This window comes from Colobus angolensis, unplaced genomic scaffold (genome assembly GCF_000951035.1).
Source record: "Colobus angolensis palliatus isolate OR3802 unplaced genomic scaffold, Cang.pa_1.0 Scaffold320, whole genome shotgun sequence".
Classification (NCBI taxonomy): Eukaryota; Metazoa; Chordata; class Mammalia; order Primates; family Cercopithecidae; genus Colobus; species Colobus angolensis.
In genome coordinates, this window is record NW_012116489.1 from 2,506,314 (window position 1) to 2,522,685 (window position 16,372).

At 33.5% G+C, this 16,372-nt stretch overlaps 1 protein-coding gene across 3 annotated transcripts in view; it reads right to left on the minus strand.

The window, feature by feature from the left end:
• The window catches only part of KCNT2 (potassium channel, sodium activated subfamily T, member 2), a 406,969-nt gene that overhangs the window by 281,469 nt on the left and 109,128 nt on the right, over nucleotides 1–16,372 (minus strand). For all 3 annotated transcript variants that reach the window (XM_011951598.1, XM_011951597.1, XM_011951596.1), the window contains exons 2-3: nucleotides 2,644–2,723; nucleotides 262–361 (exon numbers count right to left, since the gene is read on the minus strand). In XM_011951598.1, coding sequence (XP_011806988.1) covers nucleotides 262–361; nucleotides 2,644–2,723 — 180 coding nt within the window. The remainder of the gene's footprint in view (nucleotides 1–261; nucleotides 362–2,643; nucleotides 2,724–16,372) is intronic.

Here is a 16,372-nt window from a genome sequence, read left to right on the forward strand (position 1 = left end):
CTACTTAATTCACTTTGGCTAGCAATAAAATTTTATGCCTAGCACTCCAGTATTAGCATCAAACAGAAAAATAATAAAAGATACCTACAAAGAACCTACAAGAATTATGAAGTGCCTGTAAATCAGATCAATTTTATTTATGACAAACACCTAAAACTTCCTTAAAAATGAAGCTCTACACAACATGCTTTAAATTTAAAATGTGATACAACTCAAAATAATCAAAATAAAATTGCTGAAGGTCAGGAAAAGGTACCTTACCATTCATTTCCTTGTGAAGGATTTTCTAGTAGTACTCGGATTATGTATAATAAGCAGCTTAGTAATTTGAGAGAAAAATTGAACAGGCGTATCCTTAGACCTTTAAACAAACAATAAAAGTTTTATTTTCATTTGAACTTAGTTCACAAAAGACTAAAAAGAATTGTCAAAAATATCAACTTTAAATACAACACTTAAATTGTATTTAGAAGCTACACTACTATAATTGTCTAAACTCTCTGAAGTTCTTGGTAACTGAATTTTAATTACCTGAATATTGAAACAAAAAATGAGTTTGACAGAATACTTGAACTGCAAATGAGAGTGCATATTTTATACCAAGACTAAATCTAGATTTGAACATTCAGAAGCCAAAAAATGTATGTCCAATCAAGGTTGATTAAAGTATGTTTATAAGTTTAAGCATTTTATATATCCGTAAATTTTGGGATAAAGTTTAACTGGCTAGAAAATCTAGCTGCTTACAAATTCACAAGCCAAGTTATAAAACTTATACCTTCACAGAATCTTGTAGATGTGATTATAAAGAAATTAATTATATTTGTATAGTTCTATGTTGTATATTTAATATTAACTATATAATTATAATACATACCAATTATATAATTATATATTATTTATTCATTATATAATTATATATTAAATAAGTATAGAGAAATCTTAATAGCATACACTGAGAAATACACACACAATCTCTCCATCTCTCTCACACACACATGCATTTAAAGTTCAATAAATTAAATTCTACTTTTAGCTATTTAAAATACCCATGAAATCTTAAACTTTTGTGGGAATTAAAACTGCCATGTATGTATCTTCTAAACTGTGTAGGTCACAATTATGCAGCCTGTAATATTCAATGATGATGAAGAAGAGCATTTAAGATTAAGCAAAATATGCATAAAGTCTGATTAATATGAGCATTCTCTTTCCTGTAATTACCTGTGATATCTGATTCATGCATTATGAGTAAAATTTTGATAAAGACTTCCTTATAATTATGACTTAATAAAATCGAGAAATGAAATGTCACCTTTTTTGTCCTACTCTGCCGTTGTGAGTGTACTTGTGGTAACATTTCTTACCCGTTAAAAGGTCAATGCTTATCCATTGTGAAATTTTTCCTAGGTTTTCCAATTAAAATGCTGAATACATTTTATGGATTCACTTCTTTATAAAATCTTTCAAATTATTAATGAAATTGTGCTGGTTTTATAGAAATGGGCCTCCTCATAACTGCTTAGTTGAAGTTGACTATGGGTGAAGGATTCAAACAATGCATCCACCTTTTTTGGCCTGGAAAGGTAGGACTCTTAGTACGGAAATAAGGGAAACTATTCAGATGATGTGACCCCTTTAGGTAACATCTATTTATGGGGCTTCCTTGGATATTCTGAACAGTCATGTTAGGAAAGCGTTAGCTACTAACAGTCTCAACCTTGAGGCCAGTCTGTCATTAAGACTATCTGAGCAGTATGACTTAAATATTGAAATATTCTCTATCATCAGTATTTGGATAGCTTCCCACAAGTCAAGCTTCTCTCTTTGAATCCTATCTGCAGAGGCACAACTTAATTTTGACAGGAAGATTTCGCGGTCAAATTCACAGAGCTTAACGTCTACACCAACTAATGCAGGCCTTTCCATTTCTTGTGATATTTTAAGCAATGACCATGAAAAAAATTGCACATTGGCTTATTACATATGACTTTTTAAACATATATGGCATTTTGGGAAGCAACAAGTATCAGAGGCACTCCTAACATTGAATAGGCTCAGGAGGACAGTGACTATGCCAATTTTGTATTCTTGAAGTTCTACTTTGTTACTTTCTTACATTTGTATGATGATAAGAATCACTGGGATGTTAAACTCTGAGATCTACCCTACACTTCCTGTCTCAAAATCTCCAGGCTAAGAAAGATAGGAATCTGTATATTTCAGTGCAATCTAGATGTTTCTTATTATTTGGACTGATTAGGAAATATTAAACGTTCCCTTCCCTAAATCAGACAATTGTTTCCCATTGTGGTCTGCCAGAGCTTTTTGAAACTACAATATTTAGAGTTAAAATGGAGGGACCCTCATTTAAATGGTTTTCCTCAATGTTTCTACTAATTCAGATAGTGCACTCAGAAATCTACTTATTGACATGGAATTTGGAGAATTGAAGATGTTCAAGAGGCATTAATATCACTATACGTAGTGTCTATATTTTTCTAAAACGTTACCACCTGCTGGAAAAAAATAACTAATTTCTTTCCTCTATCTAAAAAGTATTTTGCAAAAGATTACACAGTTGAAATATTTTGAAGTAAATATATGTACGAACAGAGAGGGGGAATGAAATGAATAACTTACTTGATCTCTGGTTTTTTATGAAAAATAATTTTAGTCTTTCTTTAAATGTATTTTCATTCATATAGAATTCAACTTGTACTCTGCAAACAGAAAATAAAAACATGTAAATGTATGTAAACCATCATATATTTATTTTCATGAAGAGCAGCAAATATAATTCATCTGTAGTTCTCTAATTAACTTAAAGAATAATACATTTTTAAAATAAATTATTTGATTTAATGCATTATATATTTTAGTAAATTCCCTGCCATGGAAAATGAAAACTGAGTAAAGTACTGATTTAGAGAGGAGCAGTTACTTTCTACTTTTAAAGATATAATCTTTTTAAATATTATACACAGTCAATTCAATTATTTGTATTAATGAATGTAATGAGTGGTATAGATTATTCAAAACAGCAATAATGCAAAAGTCTTTAATATGTGTCTTTGAAAGGGTTTTGAATCAGTGCTTTCCCCATTTTTTTCCCTGTGTAAGAATTAGCTGATGCTTGAAAAATTCAGTTTGGGCACCACCATGCCAGATCTACTTATCCAGAATTTTAAAAGGCAGGGCCTAATAATCAATTCCTCACTACATCTAGAGCTTATTTAGAACACCATACTCTATAACACTTTACCTTCTTACTTATGGATCAACCAAGAAGTAGTAGTGGCAAATAGAATTGTTAAAGTTACCACAGAGATTATATAGCAAACAACTAAATTAATAGACTGCATGTTATATATTTGATCCACTATACAAAAATATCAACAGTCTAAAATAATAATATTACTTTAATAAATAGTCTAAATTCTAGCAGTCTTCCTTTGATAAGGCATAATTAATACTTTCAAAATACTAAGTGAAACGAGAAATCTTGTTCAGTGCAAGGTAACTTATAAATAATACTCAATTTCCTTAATCATTCTCAAATATATTTATTATGAGTTAGAATTTCAAAAACAGCTAAGAATGGATTTTAATGTTTACACAAAAACAAATATTTAATTTCATTTTTTCTAATATGGTAACATTTTGAAATGTAATTCATGTAAGCCAGATAAGGTTTGGGGGTCATTTTTTGGGGGGTGAGATTTTTGGTTTTGTTTTTTTGCAAGAGTAGATACCTTAGAGAAAACTAGCAGAAAAAAAAAAAAAACTGACATTACAAAGCTGCTCATGCATTTGAGAAATATTTCACTACTATATTATCTTATAAACTCTCTGTTACCCTGCTTATTCAAGGAAAACCATGAATAGTTTAAAAGCAGTTTCTTGTGTTACAAAAGCAACAGGGCATTTAAAAAAAAATTATACTTTAAGTTCTGGGATACATGTGCAGTACCTGCAAGTTTGTTACACAGGTATACATGTGCCATGTGTGTGGTTTGCTGCATCAATCGACCCGACATCTACATTAGGTATTTCTCATAATGCTATCCCTTCCCCAGGCTCCAGTTGTGTGATATTCCCCTCACCAGGGTGTTTTTAAAATTAATTACCAATCAAGTTCTATGTGTTGTATCTTCTAAAATACTTGAATATTCTTTTATATCTTCTCTCTAAAGAATATATTTCTATTTCTATTTCCTTGTTATCATATTCTCAGTTACTTTGTTTTTTGTTCACCTTATACATTAAATGAAATTGTTTTAAAGTAAGCAAGATTCTCTTTAGTCGATAACTTCTCCAGACTAGAAGTTGCCACTAAAATGGCAATGATACCTTTTAGCAGAACATTTCCATCTACAAATCTACATACATACACATCCTACAAAAGCCCATGCACACACATACAGAAACAAAACTTCATCGGTGTCTTGGAAATGCATTATTGGATCTGTTTCACTTGTTTATCAAATGAAAAGTCAGTTCATTTTAAATATAGTAACTTCAAATAGTGAGATAAAGCTAAATTAGTTGAAATTTGTTATGGCTACATAAGCAAATTTGAGAGGACATACAGCTATTACACAAATAATTCAGCAAAGGCCATGCAGATTTGCTTCCTAGAATTACCAAATTTATAAGAATGATTCCATTTTTCAGATAATACTGGAGTTCAGTACTGGGTATGTAACAGAGGAGCCATTTTTGTTGTTGTTTTTTTGAGATGGAGTCTTGCTCTGTTGCCCAGGCTGGAGTGCAGTGGGCAATCTCGGCTCACTGCAAGCTCGGCCTCCCGGGTTCACGCCATTCTCCTGCCTCAGCCTCTGGAGTAGCTGGGACTACAGGCGCCCGCCGCCACCACGCTCGGCTAATTTTTTTTGTTTTGTTTTGTTTTGTTTTTTTTGGTATTTTTAGTAGAGACGGGGTTTCACTGTGTTAGTCGGGATGGTCTCCATCTCCTGACCTCATGATTCGCCTGCCTCAGCCTCCCAAAATGCTGGGATTACAAGCGCAGAGGAGCATTTTTTAACTAAAATGAGATCATCTAAAGCTTTAACTAAAATAATGAGGAATCTGGAAAACATATGATATATGGAAAGGTAGAAGAAACTAGAAAGAATTCATAATTATGAAGAATTAGGAGTCACAATTGTCTTTAAATATTTCAGTGACCAACATTATTAAAATGGAATGGCACATAATGCGATTCTCTATTAAATAGAACTAATAATATATAAATACACAAATTATGAATGAGAATTATCCAACTTTGCAATGGCCATCAGTGTGGAGAGCTCTCCAATACCTATAAATGTGCCAAAGGCTGGACAACAGCTCGCAAGCCACTGGCTTTCTCTTTCCTGAGAGCAAAGGCAATTTTGCATGGTGTGAAGTCTCTCATTAAACAATTTCCTAATCCCAATCTAATTATCAAATTATGGGAAGTAAAACTCTTAATGAGTCTGGCGATCTGAGTCAATATAATAATTGAGAAACATGGATTATATTAAAACACGAAATTATACAACTTTTTTTAAAGCCAAAAGGCAAGCAAAATGTTTTTTGATACATGACTTATTTTGGGCACAAAAGAAAAAAAAAATGTCCTTTAGTCTTACTGGTTACGGTATAAAGTAAAGCTTTTAAAAAAAAATTTTGATTTAATGTATTAAATTGCTCTTTCCTGCAGCAAGGCATGTTAGTGATAACATATACTTTTGAGACCTTCCTCAGCACCAGCTTTTTAGCACCCAGGTATTTAGTTCAGAGTTTAGTATTTACCCTTCCCAATGTTTTTCATGATTTTAACTGGTTTTAAATATAATCTCACTGCTTCCTTTTTCAAGTTTAAACACTGTTTCATCTCCTCCCTCCATTCCTTCCTCCCTCCTTTCCTTCCTTTAATCTTGCCTCCCTCTCTTCCTTCTTTTCTTCTGACCTCCCTACCTCCATCTAACTTTATCTGAATTTACTTACATTTAGTAGACTATGTTAGTGTACTCTTTAGTGTACTCTTACACTGAGTTAGTGTACTCTTTTTGGACCTTCCCTAGAACCACAGAGTTTTGAATTAGGGCAAATCTGCTCTCATCAGTTTTTTAGATGTCATTTTTGTCAAAGGCTTATACAAAAGCTAAAATTTAAGGTAGTTTTGTTACATTTATTCAAATACAATAATAACAATTGTATTTGAGTTAAAAAGATACTGGAATTCCAATCATTGTTAGGTGGTATCTTCTTTTGAAATATGTTCTCTCTATTTAATAGTTATTTTTATGTTGATCAACAACATTTTATTTGGGTAGATCTTACATATTCTTTGTGACACTTATTCCTGACTATTTTATAATTTTAGTTGCTTTTCAAAACTGTTTTGCTCCAATCTTTTAACTTTTTGGTTTTGATATTGGAAATGGCTACCTTGTTGATCTCTCTTACATGTGATTTTTTTTCACATTTATTACCTGGGTTTGCTAGACAGACAGTCATGGATATGTTCTTTAAGACCTCACTTAATGTCATCCATAGCTTCTTTGTGACTTTAAGAGAAATGATAGATAACAAATCCAATTTTACCGTCGACTAACTGATGTAAACAAGAGTTAAGTTTCTACTGGCCACAAAAATGTCACCAAACTTCTAAATAAAGACTCAAATACTTTTTATATTAAAGGTTGAAATAAATATGAACTATACATACATTCAAGAAAGATTAATGAAAACAAGCAAGGTTATTTACCCACTTGTTCCAGTTCAGGGCGGTAGGTGGCCAGAGCCCATCCTGGCAGCTCAAGGAGCCAGGCAGGACGCCATCTAGACAGGACACCATCACATTGCAAGACACACTCAAACATCAACACTCATGCTAGGATCATTTAGACACACTAATTCACCTAACTTGTACATGTTTGGCACATGGGAGGAAACTGCAGTAACTGAAGAAAACCCACGCAGACATGGACAGAATGTGCAAACTCCACACAGACAGTCACCACCCCAACCAGGAATAGATTTTTCTCTCAACAATGTTATAACAAAACAATATTGAATGAAATGGCATTATTTGAGGAACTACTGTATTTATAGTTCATTGTTTATGCCCTACTATATTGACTAGCATTTTTGGGGGAAAAAAAAAGTCAAATAATTGTGGTGTCCCTTTCTTATAAGAGGATGCCTCTAGTGTTTTAGCAGTAATTAATTACACTTGGCCCTTTGTATCCATTAAGTTCCACATTCATGTATTCAACCAGTTGAGGATAGGAAATATTTGGGAAAAACCAAGAACAACGTCTGTACTGAACATGTACAGACTTGTTTTTCTTGTCATTATTCCTTATGCAATACAATATAGCAACTATTTACACAATTTTTACATTTTATTAGGTATTATAAGTAATCTAGAGATAATTTAAATTATACCGGAGGATGTGCATAGATTATTATGCAAATCTTATGCTATTTTATATGAGGTACTTAAGCATTGTGGATTTTTGTATTCACAGAAGTCTTGGAACCAATCCCCATGATTCCTGAGGAACAATTGTATTTTGTTGAACTTGAGATTGCTTAAATATTTACACTTTACTAAAAATTATATCAGTAATGGATGGGTATTGATTGTTATAAAAAACCTATACTAAATCTATCAAGTTAATAGTATATTGTTGCTTTCCTTTTCATGTACTGATTTGGTGAATTACTTCAACAGCTTTTCTATGATGCAATTGTTTTTGTCTATCCTGGAATAAGTTGTTTTTGTGATGGTAAACTATTCAGGTAATTTGCTGCTGGATTCATTTTCCTATACTTTTTCAGGAGTTTTTCTTCTACACTCATAATGGTGTGATGTCTTTTTAAGATTATTCTAGTATCTTCAAATATGAATTGAAAAACTCCAGATTTTTCTATAGTCTGAAACAATTTAGATACTGCAGAGATGTTTTTTGCAACTGTCATCAATTTTTCCTAATGATATCAACTACCTTAATATTGATTTTAATTTGATACTTTTTTTCATTTTCCTTTCATTATTTTGTTCTGATACTTGAATTCAATGTAAAATTCCCCAGGAGTCTTGTTAAAATGCAATTTCCCTGATTCACTCTTAAAATTCTTTAGTAAATTTAAAGTAGACCTCATCATTTTAATAACAAGAAAAATAATTCTGATCCAGGCTGTCAATGCACCATTCTTTCAGAAACACTAGTTTGCTTTTTTCTAGTGCTAATGCCTTGACACTTATTTAGGATGTCAAACTTTTGTGGATAGTCTTTTTAAATCTCATAGTAGATATAGATCATTATCAGAGGAAGGTTCTTTCTCTGTATCTACTTGGTACCTGCTATTTCCCTCCTCTTTCTTTCTGATTCTGCAATATTGGTCATGGAGTCATATATGAGATTTTTATTACTGTACTCATCTAAGACAAGGGATTTTCTGCCTCGACCTTCTGGTCTCAGCAGGCAGATTCAATGGATGCACAGAAGTCCTGTTCTCTATTTATTTGATGTTTGTTGTCCTTTGGAAAATGTACATCTGAATGGCGAGTTAATATACATAGCTCCCAGTACAACTACCATGTCTAAGAACTTTTCACCTGGAGTTATTTCTGTGCTTCTAGATTGTGGCATCCCGTTAATTCCATGTTTGGTGATCTGACTTTGATCAGTAAAGAGAAAGTATACTGCCAAGGTTCCCTCACTCTGTTTTCACTACTAGCAAAAATAAAAATTATACCTTTCCAAATGTACCACATTATTCTAAGTTTAATCCTATTTTCTCTAAGGTCATTGCGATGGGATGAATTATGTCCCTCTTAAAAAAAAAAAAAAAAAGTCCTAGCTCTCACGACGGCAGAATTTGAAGTTATTTGGGAATGAGGTCATTGCAGACATAGTTAGTTAAATTAATATGAGGGTATACTATAATAGGATGAATGCTAAATCGAATATGACAGGTGTCTTTATAAGAAAAGAAAAACTTGCACACAGACACATATGCAGAAGGAAGATGTTCATATGAAGACAAAGGCAGAGATTGAGTTATACTTTCTAAACTCAAGGAACACCTGAGACTACTAGAACCTAGAAAAGGTAAGGAAAGATCCTCTCCTAGAGCCTTAGTAAAGACCGTGACCCTGCCTACACCCTATGTTCAAATTTCTGGTCTCCATTACTGTCAGTCAATCAACTTCTGTTGTTTTCAAGCACTAAGTTTGTGGTGCCTCATTGTGGCAATCCTAATACAGTCATTTTCTATAATGGTGATGGTACCAGTTCTCAGTCACACCACGTTAATTCATTAGAATGTAAACTCCATGAGGGCAAGGGCCATATTGAGTTTTGTCCATGCTTATATCATTTGCATCCCACATATTAGTTAGGACCTACTGGACATTAAAGATTCAGAGATAAATTCCTGAATGAAGGTATAGTGTGGTAGCCAATTTTTTCTTTGTTACAAACCATGAGGACTCTGAACCAATAGTATGATGGGAGAGATAAAATCGTCTTACTTTTTTTTTTTTCTTTTTTGAAAGAGTCTTACTCTGTCGCCCAGGTTGGAGTGCAGTGGCGTGATCTCTGCTCACTTCTAGCTCCACCTCCTGGGTACACGCCATCCTCCTGCCTCAGCCTCCTGAGTAGCTGGGACTACAGGAGGCGTGTAATTTTGTTTTGTTTTGTTTTGTTTTTTAGTAGAGACGGGGTTTTACCGTGTTAGCCAGGATGGTCTCGATTTCCTGACCTTGTGATCCACCCACCTCGGCCTCCCAAAGTGCTGGGATTATGGGCGTGAGCCACCTCGCCTGGCCTCATCTTACTTTTCTTCCTTATAACATCTGACGATGCAAAACTTGGGTTTATGGTGAGGTGAATCCTTGGGAAATCTTTCTTATTCCAACTTAATCTACCTTATGATTAATGTCATTTCCCCACAGATTTTGTAAATAGGTTATGAATTTATATTTGTTTATTTATTTGTACCTTTAGCTGTCTATGATTTCAATAAATGTTTATAAAGTATACAGTTATTAATTTATTTGATTTTTACTTGAGTAGCATAGATATCAACTTTATAGAAAAAGAAACTTTGGGCCGGACGTGGTGGCTCACGCCTGTAATAACAGAACTTTGGGAGGCTGAGGCAGGTGGATCACCTGAGGTCAGGAGTTCTAGACCAGCCTGGCTAAAATGGTGAAACCCCCGTCTCTACTAAAAACATAAAAATTAGCTGGGTGTGGTGGTGCATGCCTGTAATCCCGGCTACATGGGAGGCTGAGGCAGAAGAATCACTTGAACTTTGGAGGTGGAGATTGCAGTGAGCCGAGATTGTACAACTGCACTCCAGCCTGGGTGATAGAGTGAGACTCCACGAAAAAAAAAAAAAAGGTTGATTCAAATAATTTTAGTGACTGGCCCAAATTCACACAGCTAGGATTAGGACAGAGTTGGAACATTGGTCTTTCTATTCTATTTTTGCTTCTTGCCTTCTTATCAAGTTGACACTTTATTAGTAGTAGAATTCTAGAGCATTTGTAAAATATTATAAAAGAACATTGTAAACAACAGATCCACCCATAAATACTGGGCTATACCCATAAATAGTGGGACATGTTTGTTAAGGTCTGCCCTGTGATTATTGACTCTAAACCAGATTTCCATCCATTTCCAAATATTCACACTTAATTTCTGATAACCAACAAATGAAAGCTTGTCCAATACAACTAAACAAAAATAGACAAATAGGAATTAATTAAATGAAAATTCTTCTGTACATCAAAGGAAACAGAGTAAACATATAATATACAGAATGCCAAAAAATATTTGCAAACTATGCATCCAACAAAGGGCTAATATCCAGAATCTACAAAGAACTCAAACAAATATACAAGAAAAAAACAAACAACCCCATCAAAAAGTGTGGAAAGGATATGAACAGACATTTTTAAAAAGAAGGCATACAAACGTATGCAGCCACAAACATATGCACACATGCTCAACAATGCTAATCATCAGAGAAGTACAAATTAAAGTCACAATGAGATCCCACCTTACACCAGTAAGAATGGTTACTATAAAAAGTCAAAAAACAACAGATGTTGGAAAGTTTGCAGAGAAAAGCGTGCACAACACCACTGGCAGGAATGTAAGTTAGTACAATCTCTGTGGTAAGCAGTATGGAGATTTTGCAAAGAACTGAAAATCAAACTACCATCCAATCCAGCAATCCAATTCCTGGGTGTGTACCCAAAGGGAAAGAAGTCATTCATTATATCAAAAAGATACAAGTACTTGTATGTTTATTGCAGCACTACTACCAATAGCAAAGCAGTCTAAGTGTCTACTTAATGGATGATTGGATAAAGAAAATGTGGGGTAGATATAGATACATACACAACACACATACAAACACAGTGGAATACTACTTGGGTATAAAAAAAAGAATGAAATAATATCTTTTTCAGCAACATGAATGCAACTGTGGGCCATTATTCTAAGCAAAATAACCTAGAAACAGAATGTCAAATATTGCATATCCTCACTTAAAACTGGGAGCTAAACAATGGGTACACATGGACATACAGAATGAAAAACCAGAAATCAAAGACTTTGAAAGGTGGGAAGGTGGGATGGAGATAAGGGCTGAAAAATTATCTAATGGGTACAATGTTCAGTATTCAGATGACGGGTACACAAAAAGCCCAGATTTCACCACTACACAATATACCCATGCAAGAAAACTGTACTTGTTCCCCCTAAATCTATAAATATTAAAATAAAAATGAAGGCTTGTAAAAAATAAATAAGTAAGCCTCCTGTCCACTTTTCATTTTAAAAAGGTAGTTTTGGGCCAGGCGTGGCGGCTCACTCTTGTAATGCCAGCACTTTGGGAGGCCGAGACGAGCACATTGCCTGAGCTCAGGAGTTTGAGACCAGCCTGGGCAACACGGTGGAACCTTGTCTCTACTAAAATACAAAAAACTAGCTGGGCATAGTGGCGAGTGCCTGTAGTCCCAGACTCGGGAAGCTGAGGCAGGAGAATTGCTTGAACCCTGGAGGCAGAGGTTGCAGTGAGTTTAGATTGCACCACTGCACTCCAGCCCAGGTAACAGAGTGAGACTCCATCTTATAACAAAACAAACAAACAAAAAAAAAAGGTAGTTCACGCTCAAGTGCTTCCAATGAGTTTCTACCTGGTTTCCAAACTCTCCTCTATGTACACAGAGAAATGCAATTTAAATGTTGTTCAATTTTCCCTAAGATATTTTGCAACTTCTTTTTGCAGTCTAATTATTTTCATAATTACTCAAGTCTAACATACTCAACACATTTAGTCAGTAACACAAGGAAGGAAAGATTAATTTTGATGACATTTAGTAGCATTGTCTGCATTTTTAAAGTACAATTCAAAATAATGTCAGTTTTGGAACTGGAACTCAGCTACACACACACACAGAGACACACATGTATATGCACATATATGCATGTGTTTATATATGTTACATATACATATACAATGTCATGTGATGTAATGGTAATGAGGAAATAAAATGGGATAAATAATAACTATCAATTTCTTTTATTAGAAATATTATCAATAGCCCCTCAATAACTGCATTGACTCTCCTTATCAGCCCTTAGTAATCACAACTTGCAGGTAACTGGAAATAGTCTTGTGGTTTCCATGGTAAAACACATTACGAAATCAGCCAAGAGTACTTTTCTACTCAAGCACTCTTTAAATGCAAAAAAAATTATCTTTTCAGTTAGAAAATTCACATCCTTATATTCAATGTTCATTTGCTGGGTCAACTCTCTGTACTTCCCCATTTTATTTAAAATAATTAAATCCAAGCAACCCCAATTTGATTTAAATCTAAACATGGGAAGCAAAAGATAAAGAAATTCAGAATAATTATAAAGGTATATTTTGTCATTCTTAAATTGCAAAGAGATTCCACCTCTTCATGTCCCCTGCCCATCTGTATGAGGTGGGCAGGCCTGAGCCAAGCCATGAAAAAGAGAAAAGAAAAGAAAGAAAAAAAAAAGCAAAGAACGAAAGGTTTATTCATTTTTATTCTATCAAGTGTAACTTGGACTCGGGAAGGGGAACATCACACACTGGGGCCTATCATGGGGAGGGGGGAGGGGGGAGGGATTTTATTGGGGAGTTATACCTGATATAAATGATGAATTGATGGGTGCTGACGAGTTGATGAGTGCAGCACACCAACATGGCACAAGTATACATATGTAACAAACCTGCACGTTATGCACATGTACCCTAGAACTTAAAGTACAATAATAAAAAAAAAAAAAGAATAGGAAAAATATACAGAATTTAGGCTTGTAATAAATTATGTTTGGCAAGGATTACATATCCTTACCACTACCACCTCAGAAAAGGAAAAAAAAAAAAAAAAAAAAGAGCAGATGCTCCTAAATTATTTCCAAGTTTATCTTCTTACCCCACCTCCACCCCTTCCCATTATTTATGAACACACAAAAGGCCCTAAAGGTAATATACAAGCATACATAAGTACATATACATATGTAAACAAAAATATGCATATATATGATTACATACATTATAGATATATAAAGCTGTTAATCACAAAACTACTTAAAAGCTTATAATATGACTACAGGCACCTGCAACCCCACAATAAACCTAATAGCTTGCCAATCAAAAGTCTTCATAACTACAACACAAAACCCCTCTTCTCTTTTCTCAATACATAAGAGTATAGAAAATACCATGTAATCTCTAACTCAAATGGGAATATTTCACTAGTCACTGTAAAATCTTGAAGGAAAATATAAAGATGATCTGACAGTCTAGGATTACCAGGAATGGCACAGTTAAATAATATAGCAAAGTCCAATATGAGGAGAAATACATGTATTTGTGAAGAGGGAGTCAATAGGTCTCAAAGAGTCTGGCTATGTTCAACCAGTGAGAGTTATCTGTATGAAACTGGAAATTACATGAACACACTAATATGCAGTGAAGGAAGCATTTCCTTTATTTTTTTTTTTTGTTAACTTAACACTTCCCACCAAAAACATACAACTTTAAATCAACCCTCCAAATTATCTCTTCCATTTTGCACTTAACTCGGAGAAGTCACAATTCAGTAATGGGCACAGCTCACTGGAACACATATATGTCTTTAGGATTTCTCTTAGTATGTAGAGCGCTTGCTTAAGTTAAAGTAACACCTACAACTTTTAATAGGCAAATTGTAGTAGGTGGAATACATGTAAAGTCAAGGTGACAGAATTTGAAGGAAGAAGGGAAAACAGTCACAAATATAATTTCACTTAATAAAACTGAAAATACAAATGGGTTTTCTGGGGAAAATATGTTTTCCACAACATTTGTATGTTAATTAGTTTATTCTGTAGTATAGTGTAAGAGCTAAAGAAGATGAGCACAAGCTTTGGATATGCATTTGATTACCAGGTCTGATAACTATTATTTTCTGTAAAATGCAGATATTACTTCCATGTAACAGGAATGCTATAGAAATTTAAAAAACATAGCATATATGTGAAACATACAACAGGGCAATGACAACTCATAACTTTTATAGTGTGTTGATAATACAAAACATTCCTAAAATAAAGGTATAATTGGAAAAACAAAAACTGGTTCATCTATTTCAATTTGATGTGTTTGATTCCTACAATAATCATTTACTTGGGAAAAATAAGCATATAATACAGTAAAGAACTTCATTATTTACTTCAGAAAATGCCTACAGATCAATTTATTGGAGATAATAAATAATCTGCTCACCTGGACAAACAGATCACTTATCATACAGTAGCTTACTCATTAAGACTTCCTTCAAAGCCCTCACTTTGTCAAGAACTTTTACCATTCTAAATCAGTTTTCCACCTTGAAAGATCCCCCTCATTCCACAATAGCCTTGATTCTAACACCTGATAAATAACTCAATTATAGTATCACTCTCCTGAAATACTGTTAAAGCTTACTCACTAAGTGAAGATAGTTTGAGCAAACATAATTTAATTCATTACTGAGCTTTCTAGTGACATTTCAATTATTTGTTGTTTACGGTATAAAGGGAGCTTTCCCACACCCACTGTTTCATAATGTAATTATTTTTAGTCAAAGTAGATGAGGCCTATGTCATCAGTTGTAATGACTTCATGTCATTTCTCCATAATAATATTCACCATTTAATCACAAATCCCCTACTAAAGAGGATCCTTAAGTTTTATTTGGTCTCATAAATAATGATTAAAACATCTATATTTTATTTAAAAAGAAATGAATAAATAATAAATTTATTTTCTATAATTTTATTGTATAATATGAAATCTAAATGTTATTTTTAAATATATGCATATGTCAAAGAAGACAGCAGTAATCTAAAAATCTGGTGATCATATTCTGCCAATTTTAAATAAGACTCTTTGATGAAACCATCTCAATACAATTTCCCTAAACTATCTGAGAAGTTGATTATGATATAGTTAAAATTTGAAAATGTTATACTCAAGAAAAATTCACTGTCAGTTCTATCAGAAAAATTATCCAGAACTTGAAAGTAGATGAAGGCAATTACTGGTTGCTCTTTCAATGCAGTGCTGGACATGGTTTTCTATTTTCTGTGGTATTGTACAAATGTGAAGGAAAAGACATTAATGTATGGAGTTTTGTCTAATAGGCATCAAAAGAATTTCTGCCTAATCAAAAAAGATAATTTCGAAGGTTACTCTTTATGGGCCTGTAGAACTAGGGGTTGGTGTGGGATGGCGACCATATTTGTGGAAGCACAGGTGGAGGGGTAACTCAGCAATCTTATTCTATCATTGCCTAGAATTACTTAGCTTAACAAAAGCTCCTGGTCCCGTTTTAATGCATTACTATTTCCTTCATTAATTAATGAGGTATATAAAATTTCTGACATGTTCTCACTTTATATTTATATAAAGGATATGTTCTTAACCGTATGAAAATTATGCTATAACAACCCCTCCTCAAATTAATAAGAATTTCTTACTAATGGCCAACATAATTTAAGATGATGTAACTGCTTTGGAAAACAAATGTTATTTATTATCTTATAAAATAATCTATAGATTCCATAAGCTTCCAATCAAAACCACATAGACTATTTTGTGGAACTTGATAATCTGATTCTGTAATGAGTAAAAGATCAAACTATACTGGATGTTTGAGGAGAAGAATAAAGAGTAGAGGTTTTCTCTACTTAATATTAAGACTTTTAACATGGCACATGTATACATATGTAACAAACCTGCACGTTGTGCACATGTACCCTAGAACTTAAAGTATAATTTAAAAAATAAATAA